The sequence below is a fragment of the Cyprinodon tularosa genome, unplaced genomic scaffold (assembly GCF_016077235.1).
Source record: "Cyprinodon tularosa strain WSP-4 unplaced genomic scaffold, ASM1607723v1 ctg341, whole genome shotgun sequence".
In the NCBI taxonomy this organism is placed as follows: domain Eukaryota; kingdom Metazoa; phylum Chordata; class Actinopteri; order Cyprinodontiformes; family Cyprinodontidae; genus Cyprinodon; species Cyprinodon tularosa.
Genome location: NW_024039054.1, coordinates 646,342 through 672,215, shown reverse-complemented (window position 1 = coordinate 672,215; position 25,874 = coordinate 646,342). Strand labels below are relative to the sequence as shown.

At 37.1% G+C, this 25,874-nt stretch overlaps 2 protein-coding genes across 10 annotated transcripts in view; both read right to left on the bottom strand.

The window, feature by feature from the left end:
- mink1 (misshapen-like kinase 1) overlaps positions 1-1,670 on the bottom strand; it is a 35,336-nt gene extending 33,666 nt beyond the window's left edge. For 2 of the 8 annotated variants that reach the window (XM_038294568.1, XM_038294566.1), the window contains exon 1: positions 425-1,669. In XM_038294568.1, the coding sequence (XP_038150496.1) occupies positions 425-481 (57 nt within the window). In that variant the 5' untranslated portion in view covers positions 482-1,669. Of the gene's footprint in view, positions 1-424 lie in introns of all 8 variants that reach the window. The other 6 variants (XM_038294567.1, XM_038294571.1, XM_038294570.1 and 3 more) reach the window with 4 other exon arrangements.
- Positions 1,671-14,315: 12,645 nt separating this feature from the next.
- Positions 14,316-25,874, bottom strand: part of pld2 (phospholipase D2) — a 40,864-nt gene continuing 29,305 nt past the window's right edge. For both annotated transcript variants that reach the window (XM_038294520.1, XM_038294519.1), the window contains exons 16-24: positions 25,458-25,571; positions 22,095-22,199; positions 21,636-21,724; positions 19,625-19,738; positions 19,399-19,445; positions 19,042-19,176; positions 17,485-17,638; positions 15,015-15,132; positions 14,316-14,940 (exon numbers count right to left, since the gene is read on the bottom strand). In XM_038294520.1, the coding sequence (XP_038150448.1) occupies positions 14,716-14,940; positions 15,015-15,132; positions 17,485-17,638; positions 19,042-19,176; positions 19,399-19,445; positions 19,625-19,738; positions 21,636-21,724; positions 22,095-22,199; positions 25,458-25,571 (1,101 nt within the window). In that variant the 3' untranslated portion in view covers positions 14,316-14,715. The remainder of the gene's footprint in view (positions 14,941-15,014; positions 15,133-17,484; positions 17,639-19,041; positions 19,177-19,398; positions 19,446-19,624; positions 19,739-21,635; positions 21,725-22,094; positions 22,200-25,457; positions 25,572-25,874) is intronic.

Genomic DNA, 25,874 nt, shown 5'->3' with positions numbered 1-25,874 from the left:
CTGGGGTGGGGAGTGAATTTCCAAAAAGTGGATGCAAAGTTTTATTTCCCTTTGATTTACAAAGCTTTATTAACAAAGAAATAAGCCTGGAAACTTCCAAAGTATCAGGGTGCAGCTGATTATAACAGCTTTTAATGTCCACAAAATAATATGGTTGTAATTTTGCAACAAAAAAAATAAAATTCCTCTCAAAAGCCAATTAAAAACTGCTGTTTAAAATAAAAATGGTGCTGTGATGTTGTTATTCAGGTGGAGAATCAGAGGACATCTGTAAACAACACAGCTGCCCAGGAAGGCTTTCTGCTGCTTTTCACCTCAACTTTGCTGCGTGGGTGTAAACATGATTGTGCTCAGAGGAAAACTCCTATAATGACATAACTATCACGATTAAACCACCTTCAATAATCAGGGAGCTAATACTCACCCTCAGAGCTGCCAGGTCTATGTCGTCCAGGCTTCGCGTGGGGGCGTTTTCAGACATAGCTGGCCAAACTTATGACGTTAGCTAACAAGTTAGCCACTTATTAGTAAAAATAAAACAACTTTGACGATGAGAATAAAATAAGTGGCTGCCTCTGGGGCTAGTCTATCGAGGTCATTAAAGCACAGCTGATTCAAGATATTAATTAACACTTTAGTGTCGGAAATCCATCGCAGGAGCTGCCGGAGACGCACCCAGCAGGCTAGCTTCACGCCAAGAGCTGTAACGTTAACAGCAGTTGGTTTACAAAAAAATGTCAGCTACTGGAAAGAATAAAAAATAAAAATCCGAGGAGTCTAAAATAAGCTTCGACAGCAGAACAGAGCGTCCCAGCTCCGAGCTAACAGCTGGTTGCCTCTAAACGCACCTCCACCTTGATGCGTTCATGTTCACAAGACGCCGCGTCTCTCCTGCTGCTGCAAATCATCCCAGCTTGTAATAATAATAAAAAATATATATGATCTAAAAATCCAAGAAGGAAAAAAAACCTAGCAGATGTAATAGAGAAACACTAATAATTCCGCCTACAAATTTACTGGTATTCAACGCAGTATTTTTTTTTTTTATTAAAAGAACGCAACGTCTGTGATGTGATGGCGTCCGGGTCCGTCCGCACCAGAACCGAACGTCAAACTAACACTAGATCCCTACAGGGAAGGGATACTGCAGTTAAATCAAAGCGGCACAAATAAAATAAAAAATAACAAATAAAAATCAGCTCCCGCCGTCTCTGCTTGCCAAACTTTATACGAAGACTCAGGAAAAATATAATCCCACTTTTTTTCCCCAGCAAAGTAATCAGAGTACCGACTCAGGTGTCTGTAATCAATCCGTGGCTAACGACGCCGAGCTAACAAGCTAAATCGTCTTTTTCCTCAGAATAAACTTTCTCATTCCATATTTTTCCTGTGTTGACAGTCGCGCCTAGCACTACCAACCATCCAGGGGGGAGAAACACAGCCAGGCTGTGTGTTTAAGACTAACTGGAGCTCTCCTTTTCCTTAAACGATCGTGTCCTTTGGCGTCCAGTTCTGTCGAAACTGCGGTCCAAAGGTACCAGGTACGGCGAAGCTTCTACCTGCGAAACTTGTTATTTCGCCATGTTTTGACTCCCAAGTCCAGCCTCCTACTTCCAGCCAAATGCAATGACGATTGGCTGCGTATGCAGCACTCCTCAAGTGTTTTCTGCTCCTGGAAGGGACTACGGAGGCGCACAAGGGACAAATTAGTATGAAGAAAAACAAATACAGAGTGGACCTTAACCCCAGTTGGGCTCATTCAATCAAACATACCGGACCACACCCTAAAAAGTTAATAAGCTGTTCAAGTTTGGCGTTAATGATTGAAGTATACCAAAAAAACGAACCCAAATTTGGTCATTTAAAGTTATTTACCAGACTACTGGTAATTAATTTAAACTCACTTTTATTAAACACTAGAGGTGAGTACTCAACAAAGCAAATAAGAGTTCAATCTGAAAAACTCACACGAAGAGAAAAGGCAATTAGGAGAAATTTAATGATACAGTTACTTTGTCTTTGGTGATCAGACCTCGGCAGGAAAAAGAGCTTAATTTTGATAGATATGCATGAACAGGAGCAAAGATTATGGCTGTTTCCTCCCAGGCCTGAAACTAGTGGTGGAGTGGAGATAGATGAAGTTGGTCAGTCTGTAGACTGCTAGTTAGCGAGACGGTATGCTGAGCTTTATGGGGAGATCCAGTTGATTGCGTGATACTAGGGCTTCCCTCAGGGACCTGGACGATGGAAGTCCAGTTTAGAAAACACAGGCTGAGAGAACCGGTCCATGATGAGCAAGCATGAAGCAACAGTGGAGAGGAAAAACTTCCCGTTGGGAAGAAACCTCTGGCTGAACCAGGGACAACATGGGATCTTCTGCCGGACCAGTTAAGATGTGACAGGAAACGCAGTAAGAGTCTTCTTCTTCTTCTTCTTCTCGTGTTTTATGGCGGTTGGCAACAAACTGTTAGTAGCATTACCGCCACTTACTGGTATGGAGTGTGGTTCGTGATGGTTTAAATATTTATCCTGATATATTCTACCCTAACTTCTTCTAAACATACATTCACACATTCACACTTAAAAATATAAAAAAATTTGTGCACAGCTTTGTATATCATTCCTTCACTCACAAACACACTTACTATAATTAAATTCTATGGAATAATTTCGTTTTCTTTAGAAAACGAATAATTATTTGTATGTGTTTACTCCCTAAATTTTTCCTCAGTATATCTAATAAATTAACCTTCTCCTTAATGTCTTCAAACTCTCTTCTCATATATCTTCTCTCTCTTTCATATTTATGACAGTCTAATATAACATGTTCTATGGTTTCATATTTATCACAGAAATCACATTTGCCCGTTTTATGTTTTTGTATTTTAAAAAGTGTATAATTAAGTCCTGTATGACCAAATCTTAACCTTGTTATCACTCTTTCCTCCTTTCTATTTCTTCTTCCATTTCTTCTTTCTCCTACCATCTTCTGAATTTTATAAAACCATCTTCCTGTTTTATCTTCATCCCACCTTTTTTGCCAAATTTCCATAAGTTTCTCTTTAATAATACTCTTTCCTTCTGATTTACTTATTTTAACTATAAAACTAATAGAATGTTTAATTGCCCTTTTTGCCATTTTATCTGCCCACTCGTTTCCTTCTACCCCAATATGTGCTGGAACCCACACAAATGTAACTATCAGCCCCATGTTTCGTATTCTGAACAGTGTATGATTTATTTCTAATAAAATGTCCATCCTACTATCTGTTTGGTTATTTTTTAAACTTAACAATGCGGAGCTTGAATCTGAACAAATGACTGATTTTAACGGTTTTATATCTTCTACCCATTGTAATGCTAATAATATTGCCAACATTTCTCCTGTGTATACTGATAATCCATCTGTAATCCGTTTTCCTATTTTTATATTGAATTCTGGTACTACAAATGCTATTCCTAATTTCTCAGTCATTTTTGATGCATCGGTATAAATTTGAATATATTGATAATAACTGTCTAAATATAACTGTACTAAATTGATATCTACCGTGTACGATTTATCTTGTTTCTTTTCCATTAGTGACATATCTACTGTTGCTTCTGGTAGAATCCAGGGAGGTATAATTGATATTGGTGTTGTTTGACTCATTTCTAAACTATTCATTTTAAATTTTTTAATTTTATTTTCAATTGTCCATCCAAAACTCCTCATTTCTTTCTTTTCTTTTTCCCAGCATGGATTTAAAATGTCCAAAGTTGGGTGATCCCCTTTATTTCCTTGTAAATTTAACCAGTAATTGATTTCTAATTTTGTTCTTCTTAAATCTAATGGCATTTCTCCCATTTCTATTTCTAATGCTGCTGTTGGTGTGGTTTTAAATGCTCCAGTACATAATCTTAGTGCCTGATGTTGGATAATGTCTAATTTGGTTAGATGTGTTTTAGCTGCTGAACCGTAAACTAAACAACCAAAGTCTATGTTGGATCTTATCATACTTGTGTAAATCTGTTTTAGTGATTTCCTATCTGCTCCCCAGTCACTGCCAGCCAAACATCTCAAAATATTCAAGATTTTCTTACATTTATCAACAACTTTTTGTATATGTATATGCCATTTTAATTTTTCATCAAACCATAATCCTAAAAATTTTATACACTTTACCTGCTCTAACTCTTGTTTATATAATTTTAATTTTATTTCCTTGTTTATTTTTTTCTGAGTAAATAACATTACTTTTGTTTTATCAACTGAGAATTTAAATCCCCATTGCAACGCCCATTTCTCTATTTCAATAATAACCTTTTGTAATTTTTTAACAATAAAATCAAAATTTTTCCCTCGTTTCCAAACAGCTCCATCATCTGCAAATAGTGAACACCCCATGTCTTTTTCAATATCTTTAAATACATCGTTTATCATAATTGAGAACAAAAGTGGACTTATAATACTCCCCTGTGGAGTTCCATTTTCTACTTTATATTTTCCTGAGGTAGTTTCTCCTATTCTAACTTGTATTTTCCTACCTGTTAAAAAGTCTTTAATCCATTTAAATATTCTCCCTTTAATACCAATCTTGTATAATTTAATTAATAATCCATCCACCCACATCATGTCATATGCCTTTTCTATATCAAAGAATATAGCCACTACACTTTCTTTATTTACTTGTGCTCTTCTAATTTCGTGCTCTAAACAGAGCGTTGGATCGTTAGTGCTCCTCCCTTTTCGAAAACCACTTTGATATTTTGATATATATCCTTTACTATTTAGATAATATACTAGTCTATTATTAATCATTTTTTCCATTATTTTACATAAATTAGATGTTAAGGCTATTGGTCTGTAGTTTTCTGGGTTTGAATGATCTTTCCCTGGTTTGGCTATTGGTATAATAATTGATTCCTTCCAGCTCAACGGTAATTTTCCCTCCTCCCAAATTTTATTATATAGGTGTAATATTATATCTTTAGATTTTTCACTAAGTTGCCCTATCATTCTATACCAGATTTGGTCTTTACCTGGTGCTGTGTTTTTTGTCTTTTTAAGTGCATTGTTCAATTCCGTTTTTGTAAACTCAACATTTAACAAATTATTTGTTTCTTCACCGCTCTGTATAAAATCTTTATATTTAATTTTTGTATTTTCTCTACCTTTTCTTCCATTTTCACTAATATTATTTGAACTATGAATTTTACTGAATGTTCTTGCCAATATTTCAACTTTATCTTCATCTCTTATTACGTTTGTATCATCTATTTTTAGAACAGGATAGTCAAACTCTCTTTTAATACCATTCATTATTTTGATTACTTTCCAAATTTTCTCTATTTTTGTTTCTTTCCCTATCGTATTACAGAATTTTTTCCAATATTCTCTTTTTGCATTCTTTATAGTTCTCCTTACTATTGCTTGTTTTCTTTTATAATCAATTAAATTTTTATAAATTGGATTATGTTTGAGTGTCTTAAATGCTTTATTTCTTAACTTTATTGCTTCTTTACACTCATTTGTCCACCATGGAACCATTTTCTTATCGTTCTTACTCCCTGATTTCTTTATAGAATTATCTGCTGCTTCCATTATTATTTTACCAATTATTAAATTTAAATCATTTATATCCATACTCATGTCTACTTTTTCTAAGTTTATTTGACTCAAATATCTAAATTTAGTCCAGTCAGCCTTATTAAAATTATACTTTTTCCCAATTTTAATATTCCTATTATTTAAATTTAGCCCTACTCTTACTATTATGGGGTAATGATCGCTACCTATTGTAGATTTTTTATCAATAAACCAATCACAAATACCAGCTAAAACATTTGAGACAATTGTTAAATCAATAACTGATTCCATCCCTGTTCTTATATTGATTCTTGTTCCCTTTCCATCATTAATACATACTAGATTTTTCATTTCCATTATTTCTTCTATAACTTGTCCGTTTTTATCATTACATTTACCCCACACTGTACTATTTGCATTAAAATCTCCACACCAAATTACCTTCCCTTCCAAATATTCAGTTAACTCCTCCATTATTTCAATCGATAATGTTTTACATGGATTATAAAAATTTATTATTTTTAATTTACCTTCTTTTTCCCATATCTCAATTACTACATATTCTAGTTCTTTCCCTTTCCCCAATATCTGATATTGTATTCCTTTTTTGATAAATATTGCACATCCTCCTCCACTTCCCTCTGCTCGATCTCTTCTTACACTATCATATCCTTTAATCACAAAATCTAATGATGTTTTTAACCATGTTTCCTGAACACAAATAATTTCCGGTTTTTCTTCCAGCTCATCAATATAACCTTTAAGTTCCTGTCCATTAGCGATTAAACTTCTAGCGTTCCATTGTAGTATTAACATGAACCGTTTTCACCCGAAGGTCCTGGTCTCCCATCTTCCTCCAACTTTTTATTTATGTTCTCCCATGATCCCTCTTTAAATCCCAAAAACTTTTCAGCTCCTCTCACTATTATTTTAATCTTCTCAGTTTTGTGTTTGGCTTGGTCAGTGCAGTTGATAACATAAGCTATGAATAATATTAGTTTTTCCACTGGAATTGTGGCTTTTTCTTCTGTCTGTACTTTGCTTTGTTGTGTAGTTTGTCTCACTGTTTGTTTAATCTCTCTTGTTTCCTGTTCCTTCACATTCTTAACTGCTTCTGCATAGCTTATGTTTTTAGTTGTTTTAATCTGTACGATTTCTTTTGCCCTTTTCCTTACTTCACATCCTCCAAACGTGACTCTATGGCTCCCTCCACAGTTACAACATTTTTCTTGTTCTTCTTTACACTCTTCTAATTTGTGATCTTCTCCACATTTTGGGCATCTTTGCCTCCCTTTGCAGACTGCTGCTATGTGTCCATATCTTTGGCATTTGAAACACCGAAGTGGTGGAGGTACATATGGTCTGACCTGAAAATTGAGGTATCCTATTTTGATGTTTTTTGGCAGCTCTTCATCTTCAAATTCAATAAGGATTGACAAGCTTCCTACTCTTTCTCCATTCACTGTTTTTGATAATCTTTTCAAGTTGTTCACCTTTGCACCCACAACACTTCTCTTGATTTTATCAAGATCTTCATCAAGAGGGATCCCATAAATCACTCCTCTAATTTTTTTATTTTCTCCCATGATTTTTTTCTCCAGAACAGTTCTTTTGCATATACTCTCCACATTTAAAGCCTTATTCTTTTGTTCTATATCTTTACATATCACCAATAGGTTTCCGTCTCTCAAAATCTTTACCATTTCAACATCTCCAATTTTCTTTTTTATTTCTCTTGATACCACAATGGGACTGATTTTATCCTTTTCTTCCTCATTTTTAAGTTTTAATATTACTTTAAATTCCTCCCTCACAACTTTCCTCCTGACCACCCTTTCTTCTTCTGAGCTACTTCCTTCCAATTCCCGTTTATTACCTTGACTGTCACCTTTTCCCCTTCCTTCATCAGTTTTATTTCTTCCACGACCTCTCCCTCTCCCTCTTCCCGCAGGCGTCCACCCTTCAAAATCCTCGTCTTCCTCATTTCCTATCTCCATTTCCATCCGAACCATTCACATACCAGTTTATGCCAAATCCGCCTTCTCTCAAGTGATGTTTCTGCTTTGAATTTTTCCGCGTCCAACACAAACGTTCGCCACACGTGCTCAACCGCTCCAAGCAATGACGTCTGTCTCGACAGATTCTTAGACTTTTGGCCCTCCGCAGTAAGAGTCCGGGAGGAATGACACTGATGAAGCTTTAGCTACGATGTTGGAGGAGGGGCTGGAGGTGGGTTGAAAAGGTGAACAGGAGCAGATAAGTGCGTATTGGAGGCCCTTTAAGATGAACTGATTGGCTTTCGAGGAGGTGTGGTTCACAGTTGATTGGCTGTGTCACAGGTGGATGTAGGAAAGCAATGAGTTTCTTCAGTTGAACTTCTGCCTAGGCTCCATTAATACTAATTTATGATAGTTTAACTCAAGTAAAGGTAAAAGTGTTTTTTGTTTAAAAGGTTACGGAGCAACTGATCATAACATCTGATATTTTAAATGATTTTATTAAAACGGACCAAAAAGTTAAAGTTATGCACAAATTCTGATATTTTAAGGACTATAAGACAAGATGAAGAAACACTCTTTTGATTACATTTTCTTTTTTCACATGAAACTTTTGAAACCAGTATTATATAATATTAGCATGACCACCAAATGCAACAGTTGGTTCAAGTAATGTCCTTTTCCGGACAGAAGAATAGAATTTGAATAATTTCAGAGAGGGGTACTCTGTTGGAAAAAGAGTGGCCTCAGCTGAAGGAGTTTGCCCTGTAACCAGCGAGCTGTTGGTTCAAGTGAGCCTCAGGGCAGCTGTGGCTACAATGTAACTTGCCACCATCAGAGTATGTAAAGTGCTATATAAGTACAGGCCATTTACCATGCTTTGTAAATACAATTCAGTCAAAAGTTATATTTTATACAGCAACAACCAGGTCCTTTAAAAGTCTTGATAAAGCTTAGATCATTTACATCTTGGAGAGGGTGCAAGATTGGAGATTCGAATCTTAGAAACTAAAGCCTCTTTTATTCTAGACATGTTCGCAGCTTCTTTTGCTGCACGGCATTCCTAGGAACATTTGTTACTACACAGACAGCTACACATGAAAAAACATGGGGGGCAAGCAAGAGCTATGGGTGAAGGTTTGCAAAAAAACAAACAAACACAAACTTAAAAACATATTTTGTTTTGGCCCATAATGATCACCAAGATTAAAAAATTGTGAAAAAAATGTAAATAAATTACTGTCACACTTTGGATGAAATGAAGAGGCTTTGACAATGTTGCTAACAGCTTTGTTGTCTACAGCCCCCCACAGAAATGTGTAATTTCTGTAAAATTGTGACAAATTAGACGAGTTGTCCTTTCATTTTTCAGCATCCACAACAAGGGTTTTCACTGCTCAAAAATGTAACTCAAAAACCTTAGATTATAGAAATATGTTAAAATGTTACTCCCTTTATTAATGTCACCCAATTATTTCTGGTTCTGTTTTGTCATTAACCCAAATTACAAATAGGCCTACACACAAAACAGAATAAACTTTTTCTTTATGGAAACATAAAGAAACATATGGAAACATATTATTTTGTGAAATCATGGCATATTTGACTACCAAGCTGCTTCTTTATTATAACTGGACCTATATTTGTTGAAAAGTCCCTTAAGCAGCTCATGATTGCTACATTTGCCTTCCCATTAGAACAGATCATCTGTGTTTTCAAAAGATCATTGTTGTTTTAATAATTAATGATTCACCTCTAAAGAGTTCAGAAGAACAATCTGGTGTATGCATAATTCAGATTGCACAGCTCTAACCTGTGGATTACCCTGGCCATTATCTATGAAACTATTTTGGCATAAAAAGTTTAAATTACAATTTTGAATTTTTGGAGTAAAAATTTTTTTTATCTGATATCAGATAATATTTCCAGTAGATAACTTTTTCTGCCATCTTTGTCAGGTATAAATCCTGAGGTCAGAGAAACTGAAGCTAACAGCTAGTTAGCAAACTTTAGCAGCAATGATTTTGCTGTGTGAAACTCTGAAAGCAGATCATACAACACATTCCCAATCAGAGAAGCGGGTTTAATAAATACTAGAACAGTTAATTAATTACTATTATTATTTTTTGAACAAGCATGAACAACTAATAAGTGAAGGTGTCGTATTTAACCATTCAGTTAATTACTATCTATTGGTCTACATGGGTCAGTTCTTTTTTAGAGATGATTATTTGTTTTTTGTAAATATTCCCTTGTTGTGAATCTTAAAACAGTAAAAAGACTCAAATAACAGGGCTAATATAATATTATATATATATATATATATATATATGCTCCCAGAGCACCACACAATGGCAGCCCACTGCCCCCCAATGGGATAGGTCAAATGCAGAGGTTGAATATCCACATTGTGGGACAATAAAGGGATTTACATTTTAGGTAAGTGGTGGCCTAGTGGTTAGGACATTGCGCCTGGAATCCAGAGGTTCTGAGTTTAAACCCCCCTCCCACAGACTACCACTCTGGGTCCCTGAGCAAGACCCTTAACTCCACACTGCTCCCCTGGTGCCACACAATGGCAGCCCACTGCTCCCAAGGGGATGGGTTAAATGCAGAGTGAATTTCATTGCACTGTACTTGTGACAGTGTAATGACAATAAAAACGCTGGAAAAGAAAAAGATTTAGCAAAAAAAAAAATGTAATGTCACATTTATGTTATGTACCACATTTTCTTCAAATTTAAGGCTTTTTCTCTCTTTGTGGAAAATCAAAGATCTATAATAATCTTTTTAAACTACTATACGAATGGTACGTTTATTTCCAAATTTTAAACCTATTGAAATCTTACAACTAACAAATATATGGGAAATTTAAATCCTAAATATCCCATTAAAATATTCGGAAGATGCCAACTAGCCGTGCCTCTTCAACAGTTCAGTTTGTGACCACACTAATCGGAAAAGGAGGTGTCCTTTGAATGACTCCGCCCCATGCGTTGGGGGTGTGGCCACAGATTAAGCTGTTTGAGGTTCCTGTCATGCAGTTGCCATGGTGAATCGTGTTCCCTGTACTGCAGTGATGAGGGCTTCCTTTAAGCTTGTGCTAAATTTTGGACTTCACTAGCTGCTTCCTCCAAGGCCCCGGTCTACCGAGACTGGGTCCCTGGAAGGCCGTGAAAATAAGGTTCAAACAGGTCCAGCCTTCTGCACAGACTTTTGCTTTAGGGGACTTTGACAGCAGTCCCTTTTCTAGATCAACATGGAACCTTAGTAGATTCTTCGGGTACTAATAAATGTGGACACACATTTTCATTGTATTATTTTATTATAGGGTAAAATAAATGAAATCTGAAAATTAAAATATAATAACTTGGTTTTTTTTTTACATATGGTTTAAACAGGATAGTGGTTATAAAACATAAGAAAACTGACACAGCTTACATGAAACGAATCTTAAACATTTAAGGTTTTATAGAAAGACATTAAAAAAACCTTTCTACCCTGAGTGTTAGTGCCCCATTTCTCATATCTACAAATATAATGGCTCTAGTTGTTAGAAATAGATGAAAGAAATATGGAATGTAGAGTATTCATCAAGTATTAGTTAAAGAAAAATAAAAAAACAACATTGTAAGGTCACCTATTGGTCAGTTAAAGGCACTGATGCTTACCCATTCACATGAGTGCTACCATAAATGTTTTTTTTAGTGAAACAACCAGATGTAAAATAAAAGCCAGCTTTTACAGTGCAAAGTTATTTCTGTCTTCATGGTGCAACTAATTTTAAAATCAGTAGAGTACAATGTCTAAACACGGAGTTGTTGTTTTTTTTTTGACTCCTCTATATAAGGTTGCACATCTACATCTGTCAGTTCTGTTTATATCAGCAGTTTGAAACCAGCACAGTAGTGCTGTGGACTCATTCGGCAGTTTGTAAAACCCGACTTGCAAACAACTTAAAGCACACTGAAGCATCCCCTTTTAAATGCTTGGACACAAGAAAAATAATAGTGTATATCACACAGGGTTATTAAACATACAGTATTCCACTCTTTAAAAACCTAACAAGGAAAGATTATAGAGAAAAAATATTTTAAAGGGAGAAGAATTAAAGCAGGTGCTAATAAATTTAGTTTCACCCTTTAGAAACATGTAAATATTTGTGTTAAAGAAATATTCCTGTTAACTAATCAGGTTATTTTAAAGGTTTCACTGGATTTTATTCAGGGGTATCACAGGGAATACCGCAGCATAATTAAATGTTTACTTCTTCATTTTCATGGGAGAAGCTCTACTTTGTGTTGGTATATCACAGTAACCGACTAAAAAAAACATTTTTATGGTTTTGGTACCAGAGCTGTACCATAGGGATAACAAAAAAGAATCATAATATGGGCCTTTTGTCATAGTACATATTGACAGTTATTAGAGGTAGACTGATGTGATACTTACACCAAGGCTAAATCCTTTTCTCTGCCCAAATCTCCCAGAATGCCGTGCGATTGCCATGCAACCTCAAATTATATTCTAAGGATAAAGTATAATTTTTTATATTTATTTTAGGGCAGTGCCTTTTTACGGCAGCAAGGCCTCGGACCCCCTCCATGTATAATGTCTGAGTGTTTTTATCTTCTTGGACAGCTATACCGAAACTGAATTGCCCTTCAGGGGTTAATAAAGTCTAATTAAATTGAAATGTGGATCAGAGATCAGCAATATTATAATAATATTTATATCCCTTTGGACCTGTTTTCTATACATAAGGATTAGTTGTTTATTACAACACCATATTGTTTTATTTGGCCATTTGTTATCATTGTGACAATCATCTCAATATCTACGGCTCTGTGGGTTTAGCATTACTTCAAATCAAAGCCCAAAACAACATAAAATGTAAAGTTGAGTAAAAGAGATTTGCATATTGGTCAACAAGTGATAGGAGAAAGAAGCGTGTCAGACATGTTATGCAACTTCTCAGCTGGCCCTCAAGAAATGCTTCATGCCTGTGAGCAAATAGAACATAAGGTAGACACGTAAGACTCTTCATGGCTCCTAGACACAACACGGAAGTAGCTGCAAGATGCCGGCAGAGCTAGGAATGTTCTGTCCTGGGCTGCAGGCAAGTCACTTTGCACCTGCTAATTATAGTTTCCACTCACATTTTTTCCACAATAGAATATAAAAAAATGAGTCTGAAGAACCCTAGTCCCTGCAATCCGGTATCGCTCTTTCCTGGTGCTCTGTCCCGATTTAGTAAGCTGTCCCTCCAATCAGCGCTCTCCTTTCCTGCACTATCGAGCCTTTATTTAAGCTGCGATCCAGTCCTCTCTTTATATCCGTCACCATAACAACCACAAATGTTCTGACAGGTTTCCTGGCACTGCAGTGAGAGGTGAAGCCTCAGAGGGAGAGAGTGAGAGCGCGTCAGAGAGAAAGAGACAGAGCCTCCCACCCGACTCAAAAAGATAAACACAAATCTTGCCTCAGTATTTGTACGCCATGTTCCCAGAACATGAAGAGGCTTGATTTCCAGTTGAACCTTCAGCTCCTCCACTGATTCATACATTCATTTACATGATTGTCCACCATCTACCTTCAGGTCAGATCACATGGAAGACGTTATGAGGAAGACTTTATGAATAAACTGGCCGGTTAAGCTGCAAATGATAGGTTTCTAACAAATGACAAAGGCTTCATGTTTAGAACCAGAATAGAAATATACGGGGGGAATTTTCTCCATTACCGTTGCAAACAAAGAACACGTTTTGTAAATGGAAATTTGAAAAACAATAATGCTTGTTCACAAATGGTGGGGAAGATGGAGCGGGAGATCAATAGGCAGATTGGTGTGGCGTCTGCTGTGAAGCGAGCCCTGTACCGGTATGTTGTGGTGAAGAGAGAGCTGAGCCAAAAGGCAAAGCTCTCAATTTACCGGTCGATCTACGTTCCTACTCTCATCTATGGTCATGAGCTTTGGGTCAAAACCGAAAGAATGAGATCCCGGGTACAAGCAGCTGAAATGAGTTTTCTCCGTAGTGTCTGGGCTCTAGGTGAGGAGCTCAGTCATCTGGGGAGGACTCAGAGTAGAGCCGCTTCTCCTCCACATCGAGAGGAGCCAGTTGAGGTGGCTCGGGCATCTGAATAGGAAGCCTCCTGGACATCTCCCTGGTGAGGTGTTCCAGGCATGTCCCACCAGTAGGAGACCCAGAACACGCTGGAGGGACTATGTTTCTCGGCTGGCCTGAGAGCAGCTTGGGATTCCCCCGGAGGAGCTGGCCTAAGTGGCTGGAGAGAGGGACGTCTGGGCCTCTCAACTGAAGCTGCTACCCCCACGAGCCGACCTCAGATAAGCGGTAGAAGATGGAAGGATGGATGGATAATGCTATCCAGAAATGAAATATTGAAAAATATCCATCCATCTTCTCCTGCTTATTCAGTCAGGACCACAGTGAGGCCAGTGCCTGTCTCTGGCAGTCTATGGGTTAAAGGCGGGGTTCACCCTGGACAGGTATCCAGTCTGTTGCAGGGAAATGCAGACTTACAACCCATAACTCCTAAAGAGAATTTAGAGAAGCCAATTACTCTAACAGTCATGTTAATTCTCTTCGGAGTACCCGGGGAGAACCCATGCATACACAGGGAGAATATGCAAACTCTATGCAGAAAGACCTTGAGCAGGGAACTGAATCCAGAACTTTCTTGCTGCAAGGCAGCAGTGCCACAAACTGTCCCATTGTGCAGCCATTACATTTTTTTTTATCCAACAAAGGTTTTGAGGGTAACCTAACGGTTTTCTCAAATTTTTTTATTTTTATTTTTTTTTTCTTCAAATACATTTTTCAAATGTCTTTTTATGCCAAATTCTTTTTACAGGTTTAATATTGCACTCTTAAATAAACTTGGGGAAATCTGAAAGATAATTAAGTCAATTAAATCTTTTTACAAAGTTTCATGTCTGGATGGCTTTTTCCCCACCAATTTAATTTCCATGTACAAAACCTCCTTTTTGATTGCAAAAATAAAGGAACCAATTTCCCTCCATAGAGCCAGGATGAGCTCTGCTGTCTCAGTGCGTGGACTGGTGTCAGGGTGCTGGCTTTTAGGAACAGCTATCGTGTTGTTATGGCCTGGTCTGGGCAGGCCTCTGGGTTATGTCCAAAGGTCTGTGGGAGCCATGCCTTCTTTACAGTTCAGAGATGGCAGCAGGTTTTCCTCGCACAGGAATTTCAGAGGAAAGTGGACGAGCAGCCCTCTGATGGCCTTCAGCTCCTCTGCAGCCCGCGCAGGGTCTGCGTCGCAGAGCGGTTCTTGGCAGCAGTAGTTCCTTAGCAGATTCATGTTGTGAACGCTGTTGCATGGGAGGCATTTAAAAACCTAACCGAAAAAAAAACTCAAATTAATGAAGCAAAAATGAAGAATGTAAATCAGATGTCTGGATTCCTCTCTACCTTCTCATAAATAGCGGTGTTCCGTCTAGCCGTTTCATTCCAGGTCACGAAGAAGAAGTCGTCACTGATGGGATCGTCGATGTTGATGCTGGGGTCTGAAGTTGCTCCAACCACAACCCTGTTGTGACACAGATTCATAGTGTGTTTAAAATGAAAAACCAATTGGTGAAAACATATTTTGAACTGTGCAGTTGACCGTAATGGAAAATGTAATAGATTAATGACTTTTTAAATTTAATTAACAGCAATGCTGTATACCCAAACAGTTAAAATGAAAATAATTTTACACTAAAGGTGGCATTTTTTTTTTGAAGTTTGTGTAATTACATTATCTAATATAGTACAGTTCACTATTGTTCGTTTGAATGTATAAATGTTGGAGGTTTTGTAAACCCAAAGGGGGCTTCGGCAGAAAGAGCCTAGGAACCACCGTCTCAGATCAGGACTACAGTGTTCTAGCTCCGGCTGTATGTTTCAGCTCAGTCACCCACTTGAAGGTAGATCTCCCGTTTTTGGTCTCCAGTCTGTTTCAGCTTCTATCAGGTTTAGTTTAAGGATTTCTCTGTATTCATCAGACTTTGACCACGTTCTCTGATCCCGCTGACAGTGTTCCCACAGCATGATGCTCCTGCCTCCCATATTTTACCATGGGAACGATTAGCGTTAGTTTTCTGCCAGGAATAGCCTGATAAAAAAAATAAAAATACAGTGTTCATCTTATGTTACCTTGGCTTCTTTTGTCCTGTGTTGCAGTGTGCTCCGAGTTGACTTAACTCTTACAAGTATAGTGGAGGATATTCTCTTTCCGGGTGGATCATCAGAATAAGTGGTCCTCCTAACTGTCAGTCATTCACCAGAATGATTGAAAGCTGTCATATGTGGACGCACAGTACATACTGTATATATATCCCATGTACATTTCTCTCCCTTTGGCAAATTCTTCTTTGACTATTTGAGCTGATGTAACAAGTACATTTCTCCACTGTGAGATCAATAAAGTCAACCAATCAATCAATAGGCTTATGAAGGGCTGTCCTATGTGCTCGTCCCCATCTTCCCTTACCGATGGCGAGTCTGACAAAGTGGAAAAAATGCAAATCTTCTTTAGGAAATTAAGCTTGTATGAGTGATGCAAATAGCAACTTTTAAACAGCGTGCATGAGGAGAAATGAAATTTCTTCATTTAATAGACATTCCCTCTCGGTTGAGCATGTGCAATTTTTTATTTTTTAAAGTGGAGAGGGCGGGTCTCTTCAAAAATTCACAAAAATCCTCCGGTGTATCTTTAATAAAAATTGTTATAACTTTCTTTTGAAACCTGTCCTGCATTCAGTCACATGCAGAGACCCCTAGTGGATCTAGATGATAATGATAAAATAATTCACAAAAACTAAGCAGTCGAGTGGACGCTAGAGCAAACAGCAAGAAATCAATTTGATTTTATAGTGTGGAAAAAAAGGCACTATCCTTTAAGGAATTTGATGACTTTTAAAATCTATGGAAAATATTTCCTTTAAAGTGGTATATATGTGAAACAAAATCAAAAAAGTGCATTTATCCTTCCATTTTGATTCTGTCACATGAAATATGGAATGAATTTTGTTCAATTATTGATGCAAGCAAAAAACAAATTTTCGTAAATGGAAATAAAAATGCAATCTTGGAATTAAACTGAAAATCTTAAAAAGGTTTTGACAGTTATTTAGCTGTTTTATTCATTTTAAATGTTTTAATTTTTTTCATAATTTTTAAAATGCATTTTATTTATTTCAGATTGAGTTTTATCAATTGCATTATTTTAAAATTGTGTTACACAGATCATATGCTCTTCAACTAACGAGGGGGAGATTTCTATTAGTCTGAATGGATGTTAGCAACAGCATGTTTGTTGGTCAAAAGCATGCTCTGATAATCAGATCATAATAATATCTGTAAAACACAATTTGAATTTTTTTTTTGTAAAACTCACTCTGAGAAAGAGAATTTTAAAAATAACATTTGAAAATATACAAATCTGTCAAATACTTTTTTATAAAGTCTAAAAAAAGAAAAACATTTTTTAAATAAAATGTAAAAAAACAGAAAAGTTCCTCTCAAATCTTTTTTTTTTATTATTTTTTTGAAAGTTTTATGTCTTGATTGCATTTTGTTCAAATTTTCATTTCCAAAATGTTTTCTTTTCTTGTAACAATAATGAAACACAATTCACTCCATATAAAATGTTCCAAGAATATTTGCAAGAAAATGTGTAAAAGTTAAAGTGGTGTGAATGCTCTTGCATTGCACTGCATACCATTTTTGCTGTAGTTTGTAAAATCTAACAGTAGCCAATCCGCAAGAAAAAAAAAAAAATGTGCAAAAATACTCTGGTACCTTTAAAGTCATAACAGGAAGAATTGGTACCAGAGGTATAACAGGAATCGCAGATTTGTACCAGAACCTTTTCTCAGGAGGAACGTTTTATCCTGACCTGAAGCACTCTTTCCGCAGAGCAAGGGCGAGCGGTCCCGCCTCGTATTCCTGTCCTCCCATGATGGACGGGACCCTTTCTTGATCCTCCACAAACACAGCCAGCTCACTATCTCGGCTGCCCAGCATGCTGCGGTCATTAATGTTGGCCGATCCTAAAAAACACATGGAAGCAAGGGGCTTATCAAAATCTTTAGAAAAGCAAGTGGTTTAAAAAACACAAAGTAGGACTTGTTCCTTCAGGTTCTAGCAACTGATTTGTTTTATCTTTAAGGCTCATTATAGCAAAACAAGTTTTTTCAATTTATAAATCACATTACAGTAGCAAGACATTTCAAAGTGGTGTACATGAAAAAAATACAAGAAAAACTGAAAGTACATTACAGAGGGGTAGAGGTAACTAAATATATTAATATAATATAAGAATAATAAAAATGAAAAAACAAAGTAAATTTATAAAAAATATAAAATGAAATAAAAGCTTCTCCTCCATGTTTGGTTCAGGTTCTGTAGAGTAGATCTGATCCAGTAGTCCTGGGAGGTCTGGCTGTTGATCCACTGACAACAGGCCTCTAACATAATTTGGAACAAAGCTATTCAGTGATTTATAGAATAACAGAAGTATTCTAAAGTCTATTCTCTGAGCTATAGGGAGCCAGTGGAAGGACTTTAGAGCTGGGAGGATGTTCTCTACTTTCTTAGTTCTAGCGAGGATGCAGGCAGCAGCAGCATCTGGATCAGCTACTTTCTAGGCAGACCGGTGAAGACACCGCTGCAGGGATACATTTTACTAAACATGGACAGAGCAGGAATTAGTTTATCATGGTCCTGCTGAGACATTATTCCTTTAATCCTGATATGTTCTTCAGGTGATAGGAGGACAACTTTGTTTCTTTTGAAGCCTGATTGCTGGTTTCTAGCTGGATTAACTGAAGCTGTGTGATAACTATGAAACAGTCTTCTGAAGAACATTTATTCCATTCATACGTTGATTGACACGGTCACCAGGAGACGACGCAGTACAGCACTATGTCGTCTGCATAGTGATGGTAACTGATGCTGCTTATTAAAATCTAAGTTATGGGGAGCATGTACGCTGCTCTAAGAATAAAGGGAACATGTAAAAAACAAAAATAGCTTCAATCAAATCAAACATCTTTCACAGTCTGCATTTATACAGATGTCACTGAACATCTGGGTAAGTTCAGTCTCTGTACTGAGATGGGAACAGAAGCCTGACTGGAAGATGTCGAAGCAGCAGGTCAAAAATAAATTGTATCATAACTGTATATTAAAGCTAACACCTATATTTGTTTTCTATTAGCCAAGACTGACCTAATCTCTGGTTCAGCACGCTGTGATAATGAAAGTTTCTTTTTAAAGAAATAAATAGCTAGATGCTGATATTGGGGATCTATCACCTCATTTTATGAACGTCATTTTTTTAACCTCAATTTCTTAAGGAGAAAACAAGGACTAAATGCTGATAGTAAAAATATGATTAATACATAAACTGTCTGATTGGATTCCTTGAACAACTTTGCAGCTGGATACTCACCAATTATATAGCGGCGGTCATCAGCGATGAGCGCCTTGCTGTGAACATAGATCAGCTCTGTGACATTGAACCCAGAGAGCCAGGAATGAGTCCTGAGGCCACAGAAGGTGATGTACTCTGTCCACTGGTCCTTTACTGGGACACAGATAACAGTCACATTATTCACCACTGATAACGAATATTCAAACTCTTGCAGATGTGAGAAGAGAAAACTGAAAAAAATCTGAAAAAAAGAGGCTGTTTTGCAAACAGTAGAAGAAAAAAAAAGGACAAAAGAACCAGGAGATCTTTTTTGAACAGTTAACCAGTAGCTTTGGATAACTTAGGGAAAAAAACAAGCAAAAAAGCAGAACATACCTTCTCTAAGCCTCGCCAGGATAGAGTGCTCCCCACGGCACATTGTCCTTGCACACACAAAAAAGGAAACATAATTCAATCGCTTTTATAAGTTGGGTGGGCTTAGATTAATACATCTATTTATATATAGATATATAATGGTACACACTGCTTATTCATGATTGAATGGCTTAGTGTCTCTTGTCCAAATGAGCAGAGCAGAATGATAATAGGAGAAGCGTCTCACCTGTAAGTGAAGTGCATAATGGCTTGAATTGCATTTCCGCCTCCAGTGGTAATGTCTCCCTCAAAACCAGGAAGCAAAGGAATCACGACAAACACACGGTACTTCTTCTGCTCTCTACAGACAAACCAATAAATAAAGATTTCACTTTTACAGGACAGATGAGCAGCTTCTGGTAGATTTTGAAGCATTCCAGTCACATCTGAGCTTTGAGGCTTTGGACCTTAATAAGCCCTAAGCTGACCTGATACGTGATTTGGATATCTGCAGATTCTGATACTTTTCTCATACCAGAGCTCTGTTTGTTTTAATGTTCTCATCATTACCTTTGATTTATTAATAGGCTGTCATTAACTCCTCTCTATAAGCAAGTATATGTGTGATATTTACATCCCAAACAGCAATTTGAGGATTTTTATTAGGGCAGAAAAGGAGTTTATAAAATAGTAAATCCTGTTTAAAGGACAAATTCCATCCTGGAAATAAATATAAACTGCAAGAATTCAAACTAACTGAACTTCAATCCAATTAAAGCAGTACTAAAGAACTTTAAGTTTTGGTTGATTTTTGCTCTCCCCAGTGGACAAAAGCTGTATTGTTTTGTCTGAATGACGACAGCTTTTCCCATTAGGACCAGCGTGGTAAAGACCATAGAGCGGATTAATCCTGATCTTGTGGTCACCTGCAGAGGGGCCTTACTACATTTCTGTTTCCTGTGGCTCCAGTGAAAGGTGAATAGGGTATGGACTCGTGGTCCCGCCGAGTACATTCTTAGCAAGAACATAGGAAACTATGGACTCAGGAGAACGGGAGCACGCAGAATAAATATGGGTCAACTGGAACAGAAGCGTACTTGTGACGTCACCACATTCAAAGCTAGTCTGGAGCTGCATTTCACCTCCTGTTATTAAAAGCCTCTCGATAATAATAAATTATAACTTTTTTATTGGAAATAATAATACATTCAAACACAAATCAAATGAATGTTTTGCCAAATAAAACAGAAAAAAAACGGCATCTGAGCCAGCGATACTTCATACTATGCAGAGAGAGGGCTGCTGCAGACGGGCTTACATTAGGCCTGCTGTGGTTAGCCTCAGAGGTTCACTGGTTGCCACTGTCCTCTCAACATCGGAACTTTTTTTAATGATGCACTAAATCAGTAAATGGGCCATATAGTGAAGCATAAAGTATAATGTTCTTGCCTCAAATAAACTTAAAACATACTTTTATTTAACATCAACAGAAAAGAGAACTTTTAACTAAATACTCTGAGCTCTGTGAGCGCTAACCTGGATGCAGCTGCTGCCGCGGTGCATGCTGGGACAGCTGTAAGTCTGGAGAACTGTTACATACTTCATAACAAGAATGATATCCAGGTTCTTTGTCCATTTTTGGTCTTGTGTTCTTGTGAATTGGAACAGTGCTGAGGACGTTTCACGAGTACATGAGAACGCACAAGTAAACATATTGAGAAACGGACGGAGTCATATGAAGATGTTGAAAATGATAAATGCTCAACTTTGGCTTTGTACCATATTCGTGGAAAATATGTAATGTAATATGTAATTTCCCATTAAAACACCTTTAGATCCTAGCAGGAAGGAGCTGCATTGCCTGAATATCAACCCTAAACAATTTACACAAATCTACAGTCTCTCAGGGAAATTTAGTCTCATCGACTTTCGCCTTTATAATGAAAGGGGAAAGTGACGTTCGCCGTAAAGCAGGTTTACTGCCACCTTCCTCAGAGTTGCTTAGAGTAGGTGAAAGCGATAAAGATGCCCTTGGGCCATGAGAGAGGGGTCATTAGTTAGTCGTTAGTGTTTGTTTAATAATAGATGCCCTTACAGAGGGAAACTTTCTGCATAGTGAACTGAACTGTTTATTTTAATGAGGAGCTAAATAAATGATAAAAATCTAATCTTTTTTTGTTTTTAGCTGAGGCACATTTTTATCAGACTGAAACTTCATTTTTACACAACTTGCATCTCTTCTGTGTGAGAAACCACACCTGTGTGCTCGCAGGATTCGGTCCACAATCGCATCACCAATCCCATTTTGGATGACCTTGTCTTCAGCACAGCTGATGAAGAACTGGTTCTAAGGGCAAAGAAAAGGCAGATGGCGACTCGGTGTGAGGCAAGGGCCAAAGCGGACAGGAGGCTGGCAGAGATCATGAAGCCTCATCAAAGATGAGTAATAAATGGGCTACATGCAAGAAGCACCAGATAAGTCTAAATCAGGACTGATAATAGATCTTAAAATAGGCAACATTTATTTCATTTAAATAGAAAGATAAATCATCTTCCACTACAAAGGGTTTTTTCTCCTAAAATAATGATCTAAAATGATGAGATTTTAAATGGGATGATTAACCTTTTATTTGTTATTATTTTACTTACTTTTAACTTGTTTTCTGTAGTACTAGTTGAAAGGTTAATTTTGAAATTAGGAAGCGCTGCCGTTTTACCTCAATGTAGATGAAGTGCTCGCTGGTCTCAATGGTGTGTATATAGGCTTGAAGGATTGAGTTTTCACAGCTTCCAGCTGACCAAGAGTCAGCAGAGCGGAGCACCTGAGGACAGACAGAACATTCATATAGAAAACATTTAAAAACCCAAAACGAGCTGGACAAACATAAGAAAGGCCAAATGTTCGTCCATTTATACAGATTTCAACATAAAGAGAAGATGAGGCCTAAAATCCCACAAACAGACAAATGTTTCACTACGAAAAAGGAAACCATGGAAGTCAACTGTTCTTGCTATAAGTGCATTTTTTTCATGTTTTGAGCAGGTAAGTAAAACAATTGGAGTGAGATGACAAAATTTAAAATAATAAAGAAAAACTACTTTATTTCAAGTGATTATCTAGCATTGGAAGATGGTCTAATTTACATGCTCAAATTACAGCAAAGCAAGTTTATTTATAGAACATTTCAGTGGAAAAGGATTCAAATGAGAGAATAAAGAGAATAATAATATAATTTATAAATCAAATAAAAATGACTGATTAAAAAAGAAAGTTGGACACAAAACTTAACTAATAATGTTAAAATATCACAGTCAAAGGTCACTCTGAACAATTAGGTTTTTAATCTGAATTTAAAGCAACTGATGTTTCAGCATTTTTTTTTTGGCTTGATTTGATTCAGATTAGTGGAGCAAAAGAAGTAAAAGCTGTTTCTCCATTTCTGCTTCTGGATCTGATTCCAGTAGATGTCTGGCTGTTGATCCAATGACAACAAGCCTGTAATTAATTTTGGAACTAAGCTATTCAGTGATTTATAGACTAACAGAAGTATGTCAAAGTCTATCTAGGAGCCAGTGGAAGGACTTAAGAACTGGGCTGATATTCTCTACTTTCTTAGTTCTAGTGAGGATGTAGGCAGCAGCATCTGGATCAGCTGCAGCAGCTCTGATCCACTTCTTAGACAGACCGGTGAGAGCACCGCTGCAGGAATGAATTCTACTGAAGATGGACAAAGCAGGAATCAGTTTATCATTGTTCTGCTGAGACATTAGTCCTTTAATCCTGGAGATGTTCTTCAGGTGATAGGACGACTTTGTTCCTGTCTTTATAAGCCTCAGGGTTCAGGTTCAGGTCTGAGTCCATCACTACACTCAGTTTAGAGCCTGATTGCTGGTTTCTGGCTGGATTAACTGAAGCTGGGTGATAACTATGAAACACTCTTCTGAAGAACATTTAGTTCCCTCCATACATTGATTTCTTCTCTGCATTTATCTACAGCAGTGTGTCGTCTGAACAGTGATGGTAACTGATGTTGTTTATTGAGATCTGAGTTATGGAGATCTAGATAAATGGGCCCTAAGATTGACCCATGTTTGATTTCTATGGCCTCTGGTGTAATGTTTCCTATGAACACAAAAGTACAGTGCTGTACCAGAAAGGTTTTCCAGGCGCTCTAATTAAATGCATTGGTCGACAGTATCAAAGGCTGCATTAGGGTCAAATAACACCATTCAATAAGCTAAAGACCTTTTTTGTCTATTGTTTTCTTTGAAAAAGAAGCAGACTTGAAGCAAACAGAATCTAAAATTTAAAAATGTTTTAAAATGTGATATAATGCACCTGGTACAAAATCGACAAGTTGTTTTGTTCTTATTTTAAAGATAAATCATTTGGCAACTTGTCTTCCCTGCTGCAATAAAGGGATAAAACAACAACACTTATTTTAGGAAAGAATAACTTCTATTTCAATTTTACAGCATTTCTACTAATTTAAAGGAGGCAGCAGCTAAACAGAAGAACACCTGCTCCAACACCCACAGCCAGTGTAACCAGAGAGCCTGAAACCTGAATAAAGCAGGCAGCAAAACAACAACATAATGGGGCTTCTAGGGTTACAGTTGCAGACCACCGCCCACATTAGAATAAAAAGAAAGAAAAACACATCAACAGTTAATGCTTATGGAGCATATATGCCAAATAACTAACATTTTTGCAATTAAAAAGGGCCCACTTAATACATCCGCTGTGTTCCAGTCAGCCTGCTGTCCTGCTTTTAGCAGCATTTTTAACAGTTCATTCAACCAGTGTCCTAGTCAAAGTAACAATTACTGCTCTGCATCGCTTTACCATTTCCATCTGAAGCAGATGTTACTGGTATGCAGAGCAGCTCCATGATATGTTTTTATTATTCCTCTAGCTTTGCCAAAGACAAAAGGACAAAAAAAAAAAGAAAATGTTGGAAGGAAATTGCCTCACAGGCTTTTAACTTTTGTTCCACCATCTGCCACAGCGTTAAAACACCGAACTCTCAACACTGATGCTTGAGTTTTAAAAGCCAGAACCCCATCTCTGTTGAAAAGAAATCCATTTGATGTCCTGCTCTAATCAGATCTGGAGCCAACGTCAGGGGGAACAGTCAAGCTCAGAGGCTTTTCTTCAACTACATCACAGATCTTCCATAATATTCACTGAGGAGGAGGGTCTATTAGGGCCACTGCAGAAGCAAGAAAAGGAAGGCTGACAAAAGAAAGTTGGAAGTTCAACAATTTGAAATTTTGTCGCTGGACGCCAGAATATTAACCAATCAGAAAAGCTGATCCAGGAGTTTTTTGGGGGAGACAGACACTACCTGCAAGCTGTTGTATTTTCTGCAGTATTCTGCATCCAGAGTTCTGCATATAAGGGAGTTAAAGCCGGAAGAATGGATTGTTATGTAGAAAGAACATGGTATCAATATGGCATCTTTTCTGAATTTTAAGGGCAAAACAGTTTATAAATACCCAAAATAATGACAAATAACTATATGCCAACAAAAAATATTTGATTGTATATTCAGGTACTTGCAGTTTTTAACCACAAACCTTAGAAACCTCTTTCTATTCACTTCCAGCCCCTACAAACGGCCTCCCGGGAGTATGCTGGAGGGCCAGCGCTCCGAACAAGAACTGCATATTTTAGTGGAATCATAATCCTGATGAACAGAGGATGTTTGGAGGTGGACTTTTTTTTGCTTAAAAACGTGTTCAAACTATTTTTCAAACTCTTAAAGTCAATAAAACCAAGCTGCTCTCTAGCTTGAAGCTACAGAACAAAGCAGATAAAGAACCAGGGCACCGCGCAGCCAGAGCGTCAAAGCATTGATCAGATGACCAAGATTTGACCAACATTTTAGCCAGCATCCAAGTTTTGGTGTCTAAGTGTTTTTAATGTCAAGATTGTGTTTTGTGAGAAACACCTTAAGGTTTGAAGCGGTAGGCATGTGCTAGTAACTGCTTTAGGGTTACCGTCAATGGAGGCCAATGGGGGTCAACACATGGTCCTCACGTCACACAGCAAGATGAGAATGTGTGTAATTAACCACCTGAACTTTGGCTCTCTGGGACCCAGGAACAGTATAAGGCAGCGAGTCAGCGGTAGTGTGAGACTTGGGGAGCAGGTAGGGGTAGAAGTTATCCTTGTACTTGGTCTTGAAAGTCTAAGGAAGAAATAACATAACAAGAGATTGAAAAAAAAAAGAATTTAGAACTGAATCTGATCACAAAATATATATATATATATATATATATATATATATATATATATATATATATATATATATATATATATATATTGTGATCAGATTCAGTTCTAAATTCTGTTTCCTCTTTCAAGTAATTCCATTAAAAATGTATTTTGAATAAATAAAAGATCTGGAGCAGGGGTAACCAATAAAATAAACCAGCGGGGTACGAAAAAAGAAAACAAGGAGACATTTTTAATTATAAAACGTTACTTAAAA